The 20,951-nt window shown below is 41.9% G+C and overlaps 1 protein-coding gene across 1 annotated transcript in view; it reads right to left on the minus strand.

The window, feature by feature from the left end:
* Positions 1-4,778: 4,778 nt before the first annotated feature.
* The window catches only part of LCOR (ligand dependent nuclear receptor corepressor), a gene marked incomplete in the record, with an annotated part of 73,989 nt that continues 57,816 nt past the window's right edge, over positions 4,779-20,951 (minus strand). Inside the window, 3 exon segments of the mRNA XM_073595470.1 lie at positions 4,779-7,495; positions 9,390-9,486; positions 19,777-20,067. Of these exon segments, the coding sequence (XP_073451571.1) occupies positions 6,517-7,495; positions 9,390-9,486; positions 19,777-20,067 (1,367 nt within the window).

Consider the following 20,951-nt stretch of genomic DNA (forward strand, 5'->3'; position numbering starts at 1 on the left):
AAGTATTGGGACACTTGCCTTTACACACAACGCATGAACGTTAATGGTATCCCAGTCTTAGTCCGTAGGGTTCAGTATTGAGTTGGCACCACCCTTTGCATCTAGAACAGCTTCAACTCTTCTGGGAAGGCCGTCCACAAGGTTTAGGAGTGTGTCTATGGGAATGTTTAACCATTCTTCCAGAAGAACATTTGTGAGGTCAGGCGCTCATGTTCCCCATGACTAAGCTCCAGGGGGCGGAGCAGAGCCCATTGGGGGCGTGGTCTGGTGGGAGCCCAGGCTGAGGTTGTCTCTCTTACCACCATACAACTCCGTGGATGTGCGGCACTAGGGACACTCTCTTCCGTTCTTTCAGGGATTACAAGAGCTGGGACGAGCTCCATCCCCTCGCTGGTACTCCCACAACAGTGGATACAGAACCATCCACATCACCCCCACATTGTACCGCCTGAGCGGTACACTTTCCAACCGCAGATCCCACTGATGTTGGACGGGAAGGCCTGGCTCGCAGTCTCCTCTCTAATTAATCCAAAAGGTGTTCCATCGGGTTAAAGTCAGTCAAGTTCCTTCACTCCAAACTATCTTGCCAAAAGTATTGGGCCACCCCTCCAAATCATTTGGTGGAGGGGGGATTATGGTGTGGGGTTGTTTTTCAGGGGTTGGGCTTGGCCCCTTAGTTCCAGTGAAGGGAACTCTTAAGGCGTCAGCATACCAAGACATTTTGGACAATTTCATGCTCCCAACTTTGTGGGAACAGTTTGGGGACGGCCCCTTCCTGTTCCAACATGACTGCGCACCAGTGCACAAAGCAAGGTCCATAAAGACATGGATGAGCAAGTTTGGGGTGGAGGAACTTGACTGGCCTGCATAGAGTCCTGACCTCAACCTAATAGAACATCTTTGGGATGAATTAGAGCAGAGACTGCGAGCCAGGCCTTCTCCTCCAACATCGGTGCCTAACCTCACAAATGTGCTTCTGGAAGAATGGTCAAACATTCCCATAGACACCCTCCTAAACCTTGTGGACGGCCTTCCCAGAAGAGTTGAAGCTGTTATAACTGCAAAGGGCGGAGCCAACTCAATATTGAGCCCTACGGACTAAGACTGGGATGTCATTAAAAGTTCATGTTAAAGGCAGGCGTCCCAATACTTTTGGTGAATATATATATATATATATATATATATATATATATATATATATATATATATATATATATATATATATATATATATATATATATATATATATATATTATAGACACACATACACACACACACAGTATCTCACAAAAGTGAGTACACCCCTCACATTTCTGTAAACACTGAAGAAATGACACTTGTCTACAATGTAAAGTAGTGAGTGTACAGCTTGTATAACAGTGTAAATTTGCTGTCCCCTCAAAATAACTCAACACACAGCCATTAATGTCTAAACCGCTGGCAACAAAAGTCAGTACACCCCTAAGTGAAAATGTCCAAATTGGGCCCAATTAGCCATTTTCCCTCCCCGGTGTCATGTGATTCGTTAGTGCTACAAGGTCTCAGGTGTGAATGGGGAGCAGGTGTGTTAAATTTGGTGTTATCGCTCTCACTCTCTCATACTGGTCACTGGAAGTACAACATGGCACCTCATGGCAAAGAACTCTCTGAGGATCTGAAAAAAAGAATTGTTGCTCTACATAAAGATGGCCTAGGCTATAAGAAGATTGCCAAGACCCTGAAACTGAGGTGCAGCACGGTGGCCAAGACCATACAGCAGTATAACAGGACAGGTTCCACTCAGAACAGGCCTCGCCATGGTCCACCAAAGAAGTTGAGGTCACGTGATCAGCGTCATATCCAGAGGTTGTCTTTGGGAAATAGACGTATGAGTGCTGCCAGCATTGCTGCAGAGGTTGTAGGGGTGGGGGGTCAGCCTGTCAGTGCTCAGACCATACGCCGCACACTGCATCAAATTGGTCTGCATGGCTGTGGTCCCAGAAGGAAGCCTCTTCTAAAGATGATGCACAAGAAAGATCACAAACTGTTTACTGAAGACAAGCAGACTAAGGACATGGATTACTGGAACCATGTCCTGTGGTCTGATGAGACCAAGATAAACGTATTTGGTTCAGATGGTGACAAGCGTGTGTGGGGGCAACCAGGTGAGGAGGACAAAGACAAGTGTGTCTTGTCTACAGTCAAGCATGGTGGTGGGAGTGTCATGGTCTGGGGCTGCATGAGTGCTGCCGGCACTGGGGGGCTACAGATCATTGAGGGGACCATGAATGCCAACATGTACTGTGACATACTGAAGCAGAGCATGATCCCCCCCCTTCAGAGACTGGGCCGCAGGGCAGTATTCCAACATGATAACCACCCCAAACACACCTCCAAGACCACCACTGCCTTGCTAAAGAAGCTGAGGGTAAAGGTGATGGACTGGCCAAGCATGTCTCCAGACCTAAACCCTATTGATCATCTGTGGGGCATCCTCAAATGGAAGGTGGAGGAGCGCATGGTCTCTAACATCCACCAGCTCTGTGATGTCATCATGGAGGAGGGGAAGAGGACTCCAGTGACAACCTGTGAAGCTCTGGTGACCTCCATGCCCAAGAGGGTTAAGGCAGTGCTGGAAAATAATGGAGGCCACACAAAATATTGACACTTTGGGGCCCAATTTGGAGATTTTCACTTAGGGGTGTACTGACTTTTGTTGCCAGCGGTTTAGACATTAATGGCTTTGTGTTGAGTTATTTTGAGGGGACAGCAAATTTACACTGTTATACAAGCTGTACACTCACTACTTTACATTGTAGACAAGTGTCATTTCTTCAGTGTTGTCACATGAAAAGATAGAAGAAAAGATTTACACAAATGTGAGGGGTGTACTTACTTTTGTCAGATACTGTGTATGTATGTTATGTATGTATAATATATATATATATATATATATATAAATATATATAAAATAATATTTTTATATATTTTTTATTTATTACAACATTTGCCTTATATGGAATTTGGGACTGCACTTCAGGAGGACGTTTGCCCGTGGTGGTGTGCCTGGTCACACTAGCTATTAAAAATCTGAAAACAAACATTAATGCATACCATGCCATCAATATATCTGCAAAGAAAAAAAAAAAATAATAATAATAAAAAAAAAAAAAAAAACTACCTATACCAAGTCTGCCAGCTTTGATAGCTGCTGGTGGGATTTTTATTTTATAGTGGGACTTTTGTCAGAAAATTAAGTCCTTAGAGGACTTTAGGCCGGCCCCCCTTTTACAGGTATAGATATGTAAAACATTAAAATAAATATATATATATATATATATATATATATATATATATATATATATATATATATATATATATATATATATGTGCCTATACTGTTTAAAATTCAGCAATATGTAATTATCCCGCTTCTTCTAATGACTTTAACCCTTTTGTAAAGAGTTTTATGTCAGTTGCAATAAAAAGTTTTACTTTTTTTGTACTCTTTTGAAATATTCAACAAACATGATTGGAAATAAAATCCAGTAATACACCGCCTCCTCCTGCTCCGCACATGCTCAGTTGCTCTCTTACTTTTAGGCACTGTGACGGATTTGTAGAGGCCGATCTGCTGACAGCTTAAAGATATACTGTTGCTCAGGGGGGGGGGGGCTCTTGGGCTTCAGCAAAATGGCGGCCTCCAACAAGAAGAGACAGGAGCAATTGCTGGAGGCAATTTTACAGCACACAATAATTTTGGTAGCATAATTATTAAATGTGGCATGCCTGTTCCTTTGCCAAAGAACATTTCTTTTTTTATGGGTAAAAGTTCCACTTTAAATAATTATAATTATTATTAATGTCTGACAAATAATTTTATTAAAATAATTAAAATTGACAATTGTAGCAAATTACCCACAATTTGCCATCTAGTAGAAGCAATTTGTTAGATTTTGGACACAATGTAAAAAAAAAATAAATAAATAAAAAATAAAGTGTGAGCTTTATAACAAACTACATTTAAAATAAATAATTCAATTATAACGAAGCATTCCTGCATTAAAATTTGTGGTCAAGCGGTAAACCAGGCTCACATAAACAGGTTTGGGCTTAAATGACACTTTGTAGAAATAAATAGAAATAAAAAAAATAAATAAAAAAAAATTGTTTTAAAAAAGCAGATATGCATTACTAGATAAGGTACACAGTTTGTTTTTGTACTTGTGTCTGTACTTTGTATGTAATATACTGAGCCTGGGTATGACCAATAGGCTCCGTTTTGTATTTCAATTGATTTTTTTTTTCAGCTTTAAAAATAAAAAAAAGCAGGTATGCAGAAATATTTGAATTTATCCCAAACAAAAATATTTTTAAGGCTCTGCACCTTATCAGGTCCAATTTATATTTAGGGGTTTACTGCAGAAGCATGATACAAAAATGTGTGCCTACCCATTAATGTAAATAAATAAAAAAATACTACTATACACACACAAAAAAAAAAAAAAATAATAATAATAATACACAGAATAGAAAAAGGGCTAGCAAAGAATTGTCCTACTTTTAAACAGTGCAGTGTTAGTATGGCAAGCTGAGCTGCCTTTTTTTTTTTTTTTTATAAGCAACAACTTATTTTTACATTTAGTACTGCTTACCAAGTATAAAGAATATTTAACAAAAAAATAGTGTTTTTCAATATTTTCAAGAGGTTTTACAAATGGTGCAAGTCTTTTTTTTTTTTTTTCTTTTAGCATGTCTACGACACATAAAAAAAAAAAAAAAAAAAAAAAAAAAAACACTAACAAGCTCCTCGTGGACTGTCGAGAAATTTATAAAAAAAAAAAAAAAAAAAAAAACACGTACAAAACTGTGTGGTTTTGTGGAGTGCTTATAAAAACAGTTACCTGAAGACAGGTGTGAGCTCCTTACAAAAGCTACACCGTACCGAGTTATTTCTGTAACACAACAAAAACATATATTTTTCTTTTTATATACAGTAAATGCGATTTCTAAAAACAGGCCCTGAAAAGAGCGTCCTTCATTCCTGAAAACTGGAATATAAATGAGGTTTGTACTGGTAAAGAAATAAAATATGCACCTGATATATCGCAAACGGCTAAACGTGACCCCTGATCTCTGGAGTTGAATGTGGAAACCACACAGTTTAGTAGCTAAAAAAAAAAAAAATAATTAAAAAATCAAGTAAAAAAATTTCTAATCTCGTGGAATTTTTTTCAGTGGAGGTACTGTGTGTAAACCAAGCGCTCTTATTAATTTAAAAAAAAAAAAGAAGAAGAAGAAGAAGAAGAAGAGCGCACTAGTCTAGAGATAAGGCTACTTCCTCTAAAATCATTGGAAAAAAAAAAAAAAAAAAAAAAAAAAAAAAAAACAACCGATCCATTACACAAATTTTGTGTGTATTTTTTTTTTTAAATAAAATATGAAAAGGTAGTGTGTACGTTTTCCTCCCTGTACCCAGAATGGCAGGTAAAAGGCAAAAAAAAAATATGGGATCTATAGAATAGCCATCTAAAGAGTCCACAATCCATCCTCTTTAATTACATGCACATGTAGTTGCTGGAGTGTAATGAGGATAAATATCTGGACCATATACAAAAAAAAAAAAAACAACAAAAAAAACAAAAAAACAAAACAAAAAAAAAAAAAAAAAAAACACACCTTTCAAAATTCTTCTAAGCTTCGTGCCAGTGCGGGGGGCAAACATTGCCCCCAGTCTGGCAATTATTTTAAGTGTAAGAAACGTAAAGCTCTAGTGTAGTAATACTCTCACTTTTGTAGGTTAGCAAAAGTAAACGGCCTCTTTTTCCAGGCCTGCCCCCACTCACATTTTTGTGCTCTTTGCACATTTTTTTTTTATCTCCCCCACTGTACTAAAGCCTTTTTATCATTTTGCAAGTCTCCGAAAAATAGTAGCAACTCCCAAAATTAAAAAAAAAAAAAAAAAAATCACATTAGTGAGGTACATTCAATTTTTCAGAAATAATCATTTTGGCATAAAACACTTAAAATCTAAAACTTAGAGAAAAAACAAAACTTGTTTTAAATATCTTTAGAAGGTTCTTTTTTTTTCTCTTCTCTCCTCTAGACATTGGTTGTATATAGAGACTCCTGAAAAAAATGTTTTTTTTTTTTTTTTTTTCTCTTAAAGTGGACATGTGTTCAAGGAATTAAAATAGATATAAAGAACGCAATACATGCAAGGCTCGACAGCAAAAGAGTCCGTATTGACATGTAAAGGTTCTCTTGTTGAGGTAACAATTTTTTTTTCTTTCTATTGAAAATAAAAAGCATGCGTAAAGGCCAAAAAAAGTTCTCGATAGGGTTGCACTGGGCAAGAGGAATTTACAAAAAATTTGCCCAATTTTGAGCAAATCGAAAAAAAAAAAAAAAAAATGTTTCCACCACCGTTTTGCAGGTCTACCCAATTTTTCATAGGTTTGGTGTGGAGAAGCGCCTGCCCAGTTTGGTTTACAACTCGTTTTTTTTTTTTTAAGAGTCGGACTTTACTGCATGCCTTTAGTCTTCTTTTGAATCATTTGCACTTGGGGACACCTCCGCCTCGTCCTGAGGTTCCAGTTTGATTTTTACCGCCGCGTCCGGCTCTTCCAACCGCACGAGTTTCATTTTTTTCTTTGGAGGGTTTTTTAACGTGCCTAGCCTCTCTTTGACTTTGTACTCCAGTGTGCTGTGCGGAATCCCGTAGATGCTCTGCGCTTTGGAGACGCTCATCTTGCCGTTCATGACCACGCCGATGGCCTCCTCCAAGATCTCGGTGTTGTACTGCCGGTACCTCCCCCTTTTTTTCCTCGGCTGCTTGGAGCCCGCGTCCCCTTCTTGGTCCGACGTAGGGTATGGCTGCCCAGAGGTAGACTGCTCGACGTCCGAGCTCCAGGAGTCGGTGGTGGAGTCCAAGACGCTTCTCCGGTGTTGCTTTGGAAGGATAGTCCTTAATTTTTTGCTAAGTGCGCTCTCCGTTTGTGAACCCATGACCAAAGAGTTGTAATTGTACAGTTCCCCACTGCGGGACTCCCACGACAGATCCATACCACGGACCTGCGGAATTTTTAAATCGACCGGAGAGGAAAGGCCCATTTCCTTTTTAATTTCGTGTTTGTTTGGGATATTTTTTGGAAAGGCGTTCGAATTTTCTGTGAGAAAAGGCAGGTCACTGATGTTGCTGAGTGCGCCGTTGCCCCTATATTTCACGCGGCCGAAATTTAATTCATAGTGTGACTTTGCCCAAGAAGCTTCCCTGGATAAGATAAAATGCTGTCCTTGGTTTTGCAGTCCGGTTGAACCATGGTTGGCCGCCGTAGAAAATTGCTTTCGGTTATGCAATTCCTCACTAATCTGCAAGGAGCGAGCCAATGGCACTTTTAGGGGGGTGGAGTGGCCATAAGTTTCCCTGGTTGCATCCAGCAAACTTCTTGGGGGCACCCCATCACCACTGCGTGGAAGTCCATCTGGACGGTGCTGGCTGGGTCTCCCAGGTCGCCTAATTGGATGGAAGGAAACTGATGTGAGCAGAACTTGCACATGTAGGGAAGGATGGGTGAAGGGGCCACTCCTTTATTAGAAGCCCTTGCTTGGGTAACATCACTTAATTTTTTTTTTTTTTTTTTTTAATAATAATTTTTATTTAATTTTTTTTTTTTTTTTTAATCTCAGCATCAGTGTCAGTTTAAGGAAAAAAATAAATAAATCAAGTTCACAGAAAAGGAAAAAAAAATTTTTTTTTGTGGGCAACAGAAACAAAAAAAATTGATTAAAAAAAATAGGCTATCAAAACCATCTTTGGCTGGGTTCACAAAGTCTTGCGCAACAGTCTGTACTTAGAATCTTTGTTTATCGAAAAATTAGAAAAGGTAGAAAAGTCCAACCCCACCCCCCACCCCTCCTTTAGGTGTATCCGCAATTTATTAAAATGTGACGTTACCACTAAACAAGTACAGTAATAAAAGAGTAAGCCGCTTATAACATTATGCAATCTAATTCAAAATTAAATTAAAAAAAACAAAAAAAAACAAAACAAAACCAAAAAAAAAACAAAAATAAAACCACACAACACAGTGTCCACTGTTCACATCGAAAAAAAAAAAAAAAAATAGTACATATAAAAAAAGACATGGGCCAAAGTATCAAAAGAAGCTCGTAATTTTTGATCACAGAAGATGAAGGCAAAATTTTTTTTGCTCTTATGGCTACCTTAAGAAAAAAAATGGCCGCTGCGTATAATAATAATAATAATAATAAAAATAAAAATCTGAAATATGGTCACATTATAAAACAAATTCAATAAAAATAGTTTATTTTTTTTTCTCTTTGTACTTGTCACAAAAAAATCTCAAAAATAATAAAAAAAAAGGTTTTGATTGACATTTTTTTTAAATGTTATTTCTAAATACAGCCGGACCATTTTTTTCTTAAAGTAAGGTATAAAAAAAAGGTGACAGAAAGAATGATTTGGATGGTGATTGATTACAGATTATTCAGAAATATGATTCAGCGTGATTACATGATACAATATATAAATATATATGTAAATGCCAAAAAAAAAAAAAAAAAACCACACCAGCAAAGCTCCCTAACTACCGATACAAAACAAAATTTTAAATCTGTTCTGGTGTCCAAGACACACAATGCGTTCTAAAAAAAAAAAAAAAAAAAAAAAAAAAAACGGTCCTATACTGCTAGAAGTCTAACAACGGGAATTGCGGAGTCTCTCTTAAAATAAATAAAAACAATAAAAAAATTAAAAATTAAAAAAAAAAAAAAGTATATCAGAGTATATAAAACAAACCGAAAATGATAATGAGATCATGGCGGTACTAAAATTCTAAAAAATAAAAAAAAATATTGAAACTCCCCAAATGATCAAAATATAGAAAACACGAGCAAACCACAAAACTTTTTATAAATTACATGCTTCATAACAACAAAAAAAAAAAATCTAAGTTTTCTTCAAAGCTTTATGTTACCGATGAGGAGTACAAATTCCAAGGTATCAAACTAGAATATGCAAATCCTCTAATAGCCCCCCCCCCCCGACTTCAATCCATATTAGGAAACCTTCAAACTAAATCATCGTACGGAAAAAAAAAAAAAAAAAATATCCAAACACAATGAATGAAAACAAAATGAGATCATGAGCACAACACAATAATTTAGATTTTTTTTTTTTTTAACTTCACAATGGCAGGTTGTGAATTGTAAATTTTTGGAGACAAAGTAAATCTCATTCCATAGAGCGGAAGGCGTAAATCATTTTTGGCTTTTTGAAAAACAGATTTAAAGATCTGAAGATGCAACTGAAGAAAGGAAAATTAAAAAAAGAAAAGAAAAAATAAATAAATAAAAAAAAAGAAGATGAGATGAAGAAATGATCTTACCCATTCCCTATAGCATTTGAGGTACTTGGAGAAATGCTTGAATGTGTGCTACCAGAACATGGACTCTTCTTAGTGGACAGATCAAGCACTCCGTCTGCTAAAATACACAAAAATAATTTATCAGCACTGCATAATAAAAAAAAAAAAAAAAATCTATTAAAGCACCCAGCCTTCTTCTGACATTTGTTGCTTACAAGTTAAAAATCAGTATTTTCTGCTAGACGATTACTTAGAACCTCCAAGCATTATACGTTTTTTTTTTTTTGTTGTTTTCTTTTGGCACCCTAGGGGGAAACACGGTTTTTCAAATGCAATTTTGGAAAAAAATACACTTTAATGAATTAAAAAAATAAACATACTATATACCTGATTTTTTTTTTGTCTTTCAAACACATTTTGTTTGGAAAAAATACACTTTATAATCAATTTTTTTGCATAATGTGAAATATGATATTACTCCGAGTAAATGGATACCTAACATGTCATGCTTTAAAATTGCGTACGCTCGCGGAAAGGCGACAAACTACAGTACTTAAAAATCTCCATAGGCAGGTAACCAGTTACCTCCACCTCTCTGCCAATCCCTCCACTGTCTTCCAATCAGTGTCCTCCACCCCTCTCTGCCAATCCCTCCACTGTCATCCAATCAGTGTCCTCCACTCCTCTCTGCCAATCCCTCCATTGGCTTCCATTATGTGTCCTCCACCCCTCTCTGCCAACCCCTCCACTGGCTTCCATTATGTGTCCTCCACCCCTCTCTACCAATCCCTCCATTGGCTTCCATTATGTGTCCTCCACCCCTCTCTACCAATCCCTCCATTGGCTTCCATTATGTGTCCTCCACCCCTCTCTGCCAACCCCTCCACTGGCTTCCATTATGTGTCCTCCACCCCTCTCTACCAATCCCTCCATTGGCTTCCATTATGTGTCCTCCACCCCTCTCTGCCAACCCCTCCACTGTCTTCCATTATGTGTCCTCCACCCCTCTCTGCCAATCTCTCCACTGGCTTCCATTATGTGACCTCCACCCCTCTCTGCCAATCTCTCCACTGGCTTCCATTATGTGACCTCCACACCTCTCTACCAATCCCTCCATTGGCTTCCATTATGTGTTCTCCGCCCCTCTCTACCAATCCCTCCATTGGCTTCCATTATGTGTTCTCCACCCCTCTCTGCCAACCCCTCCACGGGCTTCCATTATGTGTCCTCCACCCCTTTCTACCAATCCCTCCATTGGCTTCCATTATGTGTCCTCCACCCCTCTCTACCAATCCCTCCATTGGCTTCCATTATGTGTCCTCCACCCCTCTCTGCCAACACCTCCACTGTCTTCCATTATGTGTCCGCCACCCCTCTCTGCCAATCTCTCCACGGGCTTCCATTATGTGACCTCCACCCTTCTCTGCCAATCTCTCCACTGGCTTCCATTATTTGGCCTCCACCCCTCTCTACCAATCCCTCCATTGGCTTCCATTATGTGTCCTCCACCCCTCTCTGCCAACCCCTCCACTGTCTTCCATTATGTGTCCTCCACCCCTCTCTGCCAATCTGTCCACTGGCTTCCATTATGTGTCCTCCACCCTTCTCTGACAATCTCTCCACTGGCTTCCATTATTTGGCCTCCACCCCTCTCTGCCATTCCCTCCACTGGCTTCCATTCAGTGTCCTCCACCGCTCTCTGCCATTTCCCTCCACTGGCTTCCATTCAGTGTCCTCCACCCCTCTCTGCCATTCCCTCCACTGGCTTCCATTATGTCTCCTCCACCCCTCTCTGCCATTCCCTCCACTGGCTTCCATTATGTGGCCTCCACCCCTCTCTGCCAACCCCTCCACCCCTCTCTGCCATTCCCTCCACTGGCTTCCATTATGTGTCCTCCACCGGCTTCCATTATGTGGCCTTCACCCCTCTCTGCCAATCCCTCCACTGGCTTCCATTATGTGTCCTCCACCCCTCTCTGCCTATCACTCCACTGGCTTCCATTATGTGGCCTCCACCCCTCTGCCAACTCTCTACTGGCTTCCAATCAGTGTCCTCTGCCAATCCCTCTACTGGCTTCCATTATGTGTCCTCCACCTCTCTCTCCGTCAATACCTCCACTGGCTTCCCCTCACCCAACAAATTAAATTCAAAATACAAACAACTTCTTACAAAGTCATCCACAACACGGCTCCCAGATACTGTACATCACTAACCTGGTCTCAAAATACCAACCAAATTGTTCTCTTCGTTCCTCCAAAGACCTCCTGCTCTCTATCTCCCTCGTTGCCTCCTCCCACACTCACTTCCAGGACTTCTGCAGAGCCTCTCCCATCCTTTGGAATTCCCTACCCCAATCTGTCTAAATATCTCCAAATCTATCCACTTTTAGGCGATCCTGGAAAAAGTTTTTCTTCAGAGAAGCCTATCCTGACCCCCCCCCCCCCCCCCCCCCCGCCCAACAACTGTAGTTTTATGCTCTTCATCAGCCCATCTCCCACAGTTATTACCTTTTGTATCACTTGACCAAACGCCTACAAACTATGATATATAATGGAATTTACGCAGCTATAGACGCTATACTAGTAATGGCGGTGATCAGCGACATATAGTGTGACTGGGAAATCTGGCACCAACACTGGCTGGGAGTGGCACTGACATCCCTAGTGACACTAATACAGTTATCAATAATACTGTACGCTGTACTAACATCACTGGCTGGGAAGGGGTTACCTGTGTGCCTAACAATGTGTAATGTGTGCTACTTTTAGTCACAGATCTGGCTGCCTTTTCTCCCTGCTTTTCAGGGAGGAAAAACAGCCAGATCGCTGTTCTGTGCGTTTGTAAAACACAGAACTCTGTGCTGTGATTGATCGCAGCCAATCAGCAGGTTTCAGCCAAAAATCACTGGCTGAAACCTGCTGACAAACTCATGCTGTGTCCAATCACAGCACAGGTCAGCAGGGGGCAAGCACATTTGCGTCAAAAAAAAAAAAAACAAAAAAAAACAAAAAAAAAAAAAAAAAAACAACAAAAAAAAAAAAAAACCAGGAAGTCCACAACTACCTACGGGGATCTCGCTGTGCCACCCGCTTGTAGTAAATGTACCCCGAGCGGGAAGGCAAGTGGTTGATAAATAAAATAAGAGAACAATGAAAATGGACAATTTTTCGAAACATTTTCTGGTTTCATATTCCAGCAGGATATGAATTTTTATTAAGATTTTTGTTTTTTTTAAATTCACTACAGAAATGGAAACCACACAATATTATTCATGCATGACCACGTCACAAAACCACCAAAATTAAATTAATTTATAAATCAAATGATTAAAACCACATAACCGAAAGACACGTACAGGTATGTTTATACAAAAGAATTCTTTAACCACTTAAAGACCCGGCTTTTTCCCGAACTTTTTGCCTACAAGTTTAAATCAGTATTTTTTGCTAGAAAATTACTTCTAACCCCCAAACATTATACATTATTTTATTTTTTTTAGCAGAGACCCTAGGGAATAAAATGGCAATTGTTGCAATTTTTTTTATGTCACATTGTATTTGCACACGCAATTTTTTTGGGAAAAAAAAAACAACACTTTAATGAATTAAAAAAAAACAAAACAAAACAAAACTACGAAAAACAAAACAAAACAAAAAAACCCACAATATTTACCTCAACATTTTTTGTATACAGTGAAAGATGATGTTATGCCGAGTAAATAGATACCCAACATGTCACGCTATAAAATTGCTCACGCTCATGAAATGGCAACAAAACGATGGTACTTAATCTCCACAGGCGACGCTTTAAACACCTTTACAGGTTACCAGTTTAGAGTTACAGAGGAGGTCTAAGTGCTAGAATTATTGCTCTCGCTCTAACGTTTGCTGCGACACCTCAAATTTTTTTTTTTCATTATTTATTTTACTTTTTATTTTTACACGGTGCCTTTATTTTTTTTTATTATCACTTTTATTCCTATGATAAGGAATGTAAACATCCCTTGTAATAGAAATAAGGATGACAGGTCCTCTTTATGGAGACCAAAAAATCTCTTTATTACCTCTAAAAAGCAAAGAAGATCGAAGAAAAAAAAAAAAAAAAATCTTTTGCATTAAAAAAATATGATTTACTTCCAGCCAGGACTAGAAGTGAGGTCATGACGTTGTTTCCAGTCCGCCAAGGCCATTTTAGGGAATAAAAATGGTGGTCGTTGCAATTTTTTAATGTCACAGCCATTTTACAAAACGCTATTTTTTTGGGAGGAAAATATACACTTTAATGAGTTTTAATGCAAGAAAACACAAAAGATAACCCAATGTTTTATATATATTATAAAAGATGTTACGCAGAGTAAACAAGTAAATAGATACCGAACATGTCACGTTGCGTGCGCTTGTGGAATGGCGTCAAAACTACGCAAATTAAAAATCTCCATAGGCAACGTTTTAAACATTTTTACAGGTTACCAGTTTAGAGTCACAGAGGAGGTCTATCGCTAGAATTATTGCTCCCGCTCCAATGATGGGATACCTCCTATGTGTGTGGTGCGAACATCATTTACATATTACGGGCGCCACCTACGTATGCGCTCGCTTTTGCGTGCGAGCGAGCACGATGGGAGCACTTTATAAAATACATTTTTATTTAATTTTTACACTTTGCCTTTATTTTTTTTAATCACTTTTATGCCTATTACAAGGAATGTAAATATCCCTTGTAATAGGAATAGGGCACGACAGGTCCTCTTTATGGAGAGATCTGGGGTCTACAAGTCCCCACATCTCTCCTCTATGCTGAAAAGCCCGAGATAAAAAAAAAAAACATTAATCTCGGGCTTTATAGCAAAAAAAAAAAAAAAAAAAAAAAAAAAAAAATGGCAGTACTTACATCTGCCAGAGCCGGAAGTGACATCATAACGTCACTTCCGGCCTCCAAGGGTCATAGAGATGGCCATCTGGTCCACGGCCAGCTCTATGGTAAACCGGCAGCACCATTGGACCCATTCTCCGGAGAAGCACCGGAGGGTGGCGGAAGTGGAGAATGTTCCCCTCTCGCCGCCTTTAAGAGCAATCAAGTGGCTAAACAGCTACACTGTAAGGAAATCGCTGGCTGAAAAAAGGATATCTGCGTGATGTCTGTAGCTTCATCCATTATTCAGATATCTCCACTCAAAGTCCAGGACATCCTACGACGTCCTACTGGTGGGAAGTGGTTAAAGTGGTTGTAAACTCCAAAAAACTAAAAAAGACAAAAAGGCATAATGAGCTAGTACACATACTAGAACATTATGAAGCTGTTGCAGCGGTCCCCGCACACCGCTGTGACCGGCGACATGTCTCCCGAAGTCATTTCCGGGTTTGCGGGCTCCGGCGCTATGATTGGAGGGAGCCACGATGTCACTCCTGCTCATTTGCGCGGGAGGCGCCGGTCGCAGCACGGCTCCTTAAGAAACAGCACGAGCGGGCGGTTTCTTCAGTGCGCATGTGCCGATGACGTCAACTGAGCAAGTTTAGGAGATATTCACGGTACCTACAGGTAAGCCTGATTATAGACTTACCTGTGGATAAAAGTGGTGTAACGGGGTTTACAACCACTGTATGTTGTATCCAGACCCCTTTCTGGTAACAAGTTGGCTGAAGAGCGATTTCCAGGTCCAAGGGCCTACAACCAGCACTTGTCAGTTTTGGAACAAAAGCAATACCATATATGATTATAAGTACAATAGGATGGGTCTAATGCCCCCCAGTAGACACCATTAAAACATTTTGGATGGCAAATACAAAAAATACAATTTATCTTTCTCGTCCATCGAGGGACTCAAGAAATCTAACATTTGGAGAGTCCAAAAAGCGGTCCAACTGAGGGGTGAGCAGTACAGCTTGAAGCCAAGGAAGCACTCATAGATCCAGTGGCGTGCGCCATGATCGGATAAGATGGAACCCGATCCTTGAGACCTTAAGCTTGAATGATGGTCTGCCTGGGCCACCTAGAAATGGCTGGTGCATCCATACGGGGACCAATCCATCTGGGGTGACAAAAAAGGGAAAAAAAGGTGATGTCGCTGAGCCACGGCTCTTAGCCCAAACTACAGCAGACAATAGGGGGAAATTTCATATTGGTATACTGAAGCCTGAAGGACTGATGTCCTGGTTCAGATGAACGGCAAAAACTAGGAAGTCCTGGGACTTACCGTCATTGTGTGCCTATGCAAAACCAGAAAGCGTTCCCTACAAGGCCACCAGTTCAGACACTTGCCTCTAAAAAAGTGAAGGCTACAAGCAACACAAGCCCCTGAGGACGTCATGTATGACGAAACGCGTAGGGATGAGCCAGGACACACCAAATATGCACGATACACTCGTGGCTATTTTGTAAACAGTCGCCTGGAGTTTTTTCTGTGATTGTATCCATGCTCTTCCAGCTGAAATTTGTAAGTGTACTAGCCTCATGTATTATGCACCATTTTTTAGTCTATCATGCACATAGATTTGTCAGTTTTTGTGTGTCACATGTGATTTACTAAGCACGGTCACTTATAACTATTTACTTTTTTATTCTTCTCGATTTGTTTATAGCGCGGCACTGACCGGCTTTATATACAAGGAACGCAACCTTGTGGGTGAGAGGAGAGAGGAATGTCTACTGGGCTCAAATTTATAGACGCAGAGAGAACCAGATTCAGATCCCAGAGAGTGACAGGAGAAGGAACTGGGTAGAAGCTACAATACATCGGAGATTCCCTGGACAAAATTCTTAATCAAGGAATGAGGGGCCTATGGTCTCCTACAGAAACCCTAAAACTTTGATTGTGCTGAGATGATCCATAGGAAGGAGAGGCTTCACCCTGGGATAAAGTTTGGAAACCTTGAGACTCACACCAAGTATGCCTTCCATGTCCAATGAAAAGACCTTGTAAGACAGATTTCCTAACTTTTGGAAAATCAACAAATTGCCTATTTCACAGAACCTGGGCAATAGACATGCCACTCAAGGAGGCAACCTTGAAGCAGTACGGTAAATAGGTTTTTGAGAAAATTTGGATAATTTTGAAGAGCCCACGCCAGAACATCTTACCGGGTTGGAGTACCAAATCTGCGTGGGCCAAACCAGAACAATGAGGATCACTGGAATGCCCTTGATCTTGCAAAGCAGACAAGAAAGAGGGAGGAATAAATAACGGGGTGTACTTATCCCACCAGAGCATCCAGTACTTTCACTAGTAGTTCCTATACCCCAGACAAACTTTCCCAGTTTGTTTGTAAACCTGGAGGAAAAGAGGTCCATGTCCATCATCTCCCACCTGTGACAGAGGTCCTGAACACTTCTGGATTATGGGCCGGGGTCAACAAGCCATCAGCTGCCTGCCAACTGTCCATGCCTGGGATATAACCAGGAGACAAGGCTGAAATGTTATACCCAGAATAGGATCCGTTCTACCTCCTTTTCCATCTGGTTCTTCAATGGTGGTTTAGGTGCGTCACTGCCATGGCATTTTGCAACTGAACGTCCAAGCAAGAAGGTCTCAACACTGCAAAAAGCATTGATAGGAAGTAGAGATTCCAATGACCAAGCCCCTGCACACACAGGGATGCCAGGACTCTTCTCTAGCCCAACAGGTTGCACCTATCATGAAGATCTTGCAGAAAGACAGGAAGGAAGGAAGAAAAGACTTCTTAATCCAGCACCACAGGCCAGGTACAGCCTGGTCCTTGCTGCCAAACAAGTCAGCCTGTCCGAGGGCAGGACTGACTACTCCCATGACAACAGATTATTGTAGGGTTATGAAGTGAAACTGGGCAAATGGGACTGCAAATGGGTCTGATAGGAGGCTACCTTCAGACCAATGACTTGTACGCAAAAGTGAGGACTGGATTGCACACGTCTGGGTTTAAAGGGTTTGAAGCTTTTCCTTAGGAAGAAATACCCTGGCCTGAGCTGTGTCTAAGGCTAGATCCAGATACTCCAAATCAGGGTTTCTCCTAAAGATCCGTTCTAACCGTTGTAATGTCTGGGTAGTCAAGCTTACACTGTCTTACCCAGTGAGTTGGGCAGAACCACTGATCTACTTCTTACACACACTCACAGCTGTGCAGCCTGACAGAGGGAAGTTCTTATACTGACACCTGCTATAGATCAATGGGCAGCACCAGTCATCTCTTCTGGTACCATGATATGACACCATGGCAGTCCATATATGGGCTCGTGAACAGCAGCACCTGGCTGTAAACTTTATAGAGGGTTTTTATTGGGGGGGGTTGCGAGTAGCTGGTCTTGCCTAGGGCACAAAATAGTCCAGCACCAGCCTGGTCCATACCAAACCATCTGTGATACAAGCTGTCCAAGTTCTAACAGATGTCCCTGACTTTAGAGTGTGGGCACACCTACATGCAGAGCAAGGGGTTTCTGAGGGTTTGGACCTCCAATATCTTACAAGTTTGGAGGGTTTTGACTTGGAACTTACAGAACAAGGGATGAGCATTTCCCGTCTGCCCCTTAGGCTTCTTTGGCTGAGGGAGATGAATGTTCTTGCCATGAGTAGCATCCTCGACAATAATAGCATCAAGAGAAGATCTAACAGTCATGGTCGCTCGAAGGCCAGATCCTCAAGCTGTCGGGTCCACTTCTAGCCTGAAGTGACCTCCGCACGTGTACGGATTGGAGACCTATGCGGGAGATGGGACGGTAAACCTCCAGCAGCCCACCAACACTATACCTTAAAGCAACAACTACGTGTTCCAAATATTTCTTGACCAAGGAATCAACCAATGTAGCTACGAGATCCATTCTAAATGGACTTTGACCAATCAGCCAGAGTTTGGAAAAGCAGAAACACAGCTAATACAGGCTGAAGAGCAGGGCCTGCTAGCAAGAACGGAGTTCTAAGGCTTCCAACCAATTCTAATACAAGTACATCCTCAGTTGGAATGACAATCACTTTATTAAAGTGGATCTTCACCGCATTGGAGCACCACAAACCAAAAAACGCTACTCATTTCATTTTTAGTATTCAAAAACTCCCCCAGCCATCCACGTCTCCATCTACCCTTCCCCTCCCCCCCCCATCCGTCCATGTCTGTATGTTTTAATTTGCTGAGAAATCACTTTGAACCCCCCCCCCCCCCCAAGCATTTCTGGCAGTGGTCATCTTGAGTAAGGGCAGATTTATGTAGCATTTACTTCCTGGAATACATCTGCCCTCAGATCAAGCCTGCCTATAAGAGGGTGTGCTGAGCTAAGAAAACCCCTCCTCCTTTTCCTCAACTCCTGGGATGTATGACATCATTTGCCTAGGCAAGAAACCAGGAAGTAACTGAATATAGAAAAAAAAAAGTATAAACAAGAAAATAAATTTCTTTCCTATCTAAATAATTCTATCAGTGTAAGGATTAAAAATAATCAAAATTGATTGAGAAAGTGAAGTTCCACTTTAAGGCAATGCTTTAGAAAACAGTTAAAAGCAACGTCAAATCTGCGAGTAACGGCAGAAGATCGCAATTCCTCTCAGGCAAGCACGTTCGACAAGAACTGGAGTAACTCGGAATCAGACAAACTATCACTGGTTGACCGCTCAGAGGACCATGAGGTCCAAACAGATCAGATACAGAATCTGCAGGAAAAGGCAAGGAAGTGGCTTCCATTGGGACAGAGTGATTTTGGCAATCAAGTCTTTTACCCTGGACATCGCGCCGGTCCTCCAAGGCCATAGAGACGATCAAAGAGGATCTACTCTTTGATCGCCCTATGGGAGCAGCCTGCACCGTCGGATCGTTTCTCAGTCAAACCGGTGGAAACGGTAATAAGCCCCGAGAAATACCAGTGGGTTTGGAACGGCACGACCTGCCGGGGGGGGGGGGGGGGGGGGGGATGGGGTGCATGCGGAAGGTTTTCCAATGTTAATGCATAAATACCACTTTGAAATTTTTATGGCGGTGCCTCCCGGCCCTTTAAGGAGGTTTAGGACGCTGGGAGGTGGGGCGGGGCTTAAGAGCATGTGACCGCCGTGATTGGGCGTCACGTGACCCGAAAACTACCGGGAGCTTTCGGTTAGGTGCACGCTCTGGGCACAGCTGTTTGGGCAGCAATTCACGCAAATATTCGGCCCCCTCGGCGCCAAGTGGCCGCATATTTGCCTGTGGCCCGACGCCAAGGGGTTATAAAAAAAAATTAAAAATAAAAGATAAAGAAGTTATAGTGGACATTCTCCAGTTAGGTGCCTTGTAGTAACAGCTATAACATTTTGGCTTTTTTATTGAACCTGAATGTAAAATTAAACAAGTTTTTTTTTTTTTTGGGGGGGTGGGGTTTTTTTTTTTTGTTTTTTTTTTTTAAATGTGCTTTATTAAATCCAGGATTAAAATGCACCTGTAAAACACGAATAAATTAATGGCAGAAATTTCAAGATACCTTGCTCACAGGGTTCTTCTGATGGGGTCTTCTTGACGGTGAGGTCTAATGGAGAATCTTGGTCAGCCATCAGAAGCTTGCTAAGCACGGGATTCTGAGTAGTCGCAGGGGGCGGAGAACTTTGTCCGGAGGGCGATTTCGGCAAGCTTTGGTTCTTTGTGCTGTTGGGCTGGCTGGAGTCCTGAGTAGAGCTATTTTTTGAGGTATATTCAGCAGCAAACTGTCGAATCATTCGCTGCATTATCTCACGAGCAACTAAGGGAATATTAGGATCCGAGATCCTAGGGCTGTCTGGATAAAACAGAAAAAAAAAAAAAATTATAGTTAAGCAAGTTAATTAAAAAAAAAAAAAAAAAAAAAAAAAAAAAAAAAACCACACACAGAAACAAATAAGCTTTTTCTTTTGTTTCCAATTTGCTTTTTAACTATTGCAACCAATTGAAAACCTGCGTGAACAATACACATGTAAAGCCCAGGTCCACTTCACCTCCAGAATATATATATGTGTGGCGGGGTGGTGGTGGTGGAGTCGGTGTGTGGCGGGGTGGTGGAGTCGGTGTGTGGCGGGGTGGGGGTGGAGTCGGTGTGTGGCGGGGGTGGAGTCAGTGTGTGGCGGGGTGGGGGTGGAGTCGGTGTGTGGCAGGGTGGGGGTGGAGTCGGTGTGTGGCAGGGTGGGGGTAGAGTCGGTGTGTGGCAGGGTGGGGGTAGAGTCGGTGTGTGGCAGGGTGGGGGTAGAGTCGGTGTGTGGCGGGGTGGGGGTGGTGGTGGAGTCGGTGTGTGGCGGGGTGGTGGTGGAGTCGGTGTGTGGCAGGGTGGGGGTGGAGTCGGTGTGTGGCGGGGTGGGGTTGGAGTCGGTGTGTGGCGGGGTGGGGGTGGTGGTGGAGTCGGTGTGTGGCGGGGTGGGGTTGGAGTCGGTGTGTGGCGGGGTGGGGGTGGTGGTGGAGTCAGTGTGTGGCGGGGTGGGGGTGGAGACGGTGTGTGGCGGGGTGGGGGTGGAGTTGGTGTGTGGCGGGGTGGGGGTGGTGTCGGTGTGGTGGAGAGAGTGTGCGTGGGTGATGGAGTCAGTGTGTGGCGGGGTGGTGGTGGAGTCGGTGTGTGGCGGGGTGGGGGTGGAGTTGGTGTATGGCGGGGTGGGAGTGGTGGTGGAGTCGGTGTGTGGCGGGGTGGTGGTGGAG

This window comes from Aquarana catesbeiana, linkage group LG08 (assembly GCF_042186555.1).
Source record: "Aquarana catesbeiana isolate 2022-GZ linkage group LG08, ASM4218655v1, whole genome shotgun sequence".
Classification (NCBI taxonomy): Eukaryota; Metazoa; Chordata; class Amphibia; order Anura; family Ranidae; genus Aquarana; species Aquarana catesbeiana.